At 70.4% G+C, this 983-nt stretch overlaps 1 protein-coding gene across 1 annotated transcript; it reads right to left on the bottom strand.

Annotated features, from left to right (window-relative positions):
- Positions 1-104: 104 nt before the first annotated feature.
- EMIHUDRAFT_219982 (hypothetical protein) lies at positions 105-983 on the bottom strand (the record flags this gene model as incomplete). Its single annotated transcript, XM_005757938.1, has 2 exons — positions 105-211; positions 338-983. 2 exons carry the CDS (start codon positions 981-983, stop codon positions 105-107), a joined length of 753 nt encoding a protein of 250 aa, XP_005757995.1.

Genomic DNA, 983 nt, shown 5'->3' with positions numbered 1-983 from the left:
AGCTTTTCAGAGATTTTGGATGTGAGCGACCCGCAACGGGTGGCGCGCGCCCTCCCAGTCGGGAGCGGGGATATGAAATCGTGAGCCCCCTCTGGGTGGGAGCCTCATAGATCTACGCTGCCCTCCTCGGCGGTAAGCAGCAGGGCGCCCTCCCACAGCTTGGTCATCCCGCCCGCCGGGCTGGCGGAGCGAGGGCTCTGGCTCGGCGGGCCTGCAGCCACCACCTGTGGCGTGGCGGGCGGCGGGCGGAGCGGCGGCGGCGGCGGCGGCGGCGGAGCAGCAGCTGCGGCGGCGGCAGCAGCAGGGTCGAGGGCAGGAGCTAGCAGCAGCAGGGGACCGTCGCTGGAAATTGCAACGGGAGCGGGCGCGCGTGGTGGTGCTGGCCGCGCGCAGGACGAGTGGAGAGCTGCGAGGTTCACGGCGGCGACGGGCGAGATGACTGACAGGGAGAGGCCGCTCGCGGCGAGGGCTTCCGGCACAGGCGCAAACGGGTGCGCTTCTGGATCGGTGCATGTCGGCAGCGGAAGAGGCACCGAGGCGGTCAGTAGCAGCACGTGCCGGCATTCGCGCGCCGCTGTCCACGGCACCGCACTCGCCACCAGCGTCAGCGCGCACAGAAGCTCGGGCGGGTCCAGCCCGCCGTGCAGCGGCACTGCGTCGAGCCAGCGGCGGAGCGTCGCCGGCGAGGTTGTGAAGGGAGAGATGGCGCCCCAGCCGGTGCTCTCGTCCCGCACCGTGAGGAGGGCCGCCTCGGTGCTCGTCCGGGCCTCGCCGAGCCAGCGCTCGAGGAGTGGCCAAACAGTGTCGTCGAGGAGCGAGCGCAGGTGCGGTGCCATGGCCTCGGTCGCGTCCAACACGAGGAGAATCTGGCGTCGCATAGCGTGACTGACGTACGTGTTGCCCGAGTCGCGCAGGTGGTTTGTAGGCGCGAGTCGCTGTGGAGCGGGCGCGCGAAAATATTTCTTTTCGAGCGGCGACAGCAT

The sequence above is a fragment of the Emiliania huxleyi genome (genome assembly GCF_000372725.1).
Source record: "Emiliania huxleyi CCMP1516 unplaced genomic scaffold EMIHUscaffold_89, whole genome shotgun sequence".
NCBI lineage: Eukaryota > Haptophyta > Isochrysidales > Noelaerhabdaceae > Emiliania > Emiliania huxleyi.
The sequence above is the reverse complement of the archived record's forward strand: the minus strand, read 5'-3'. Positions and strand labels throughout refer to the sequence as shown.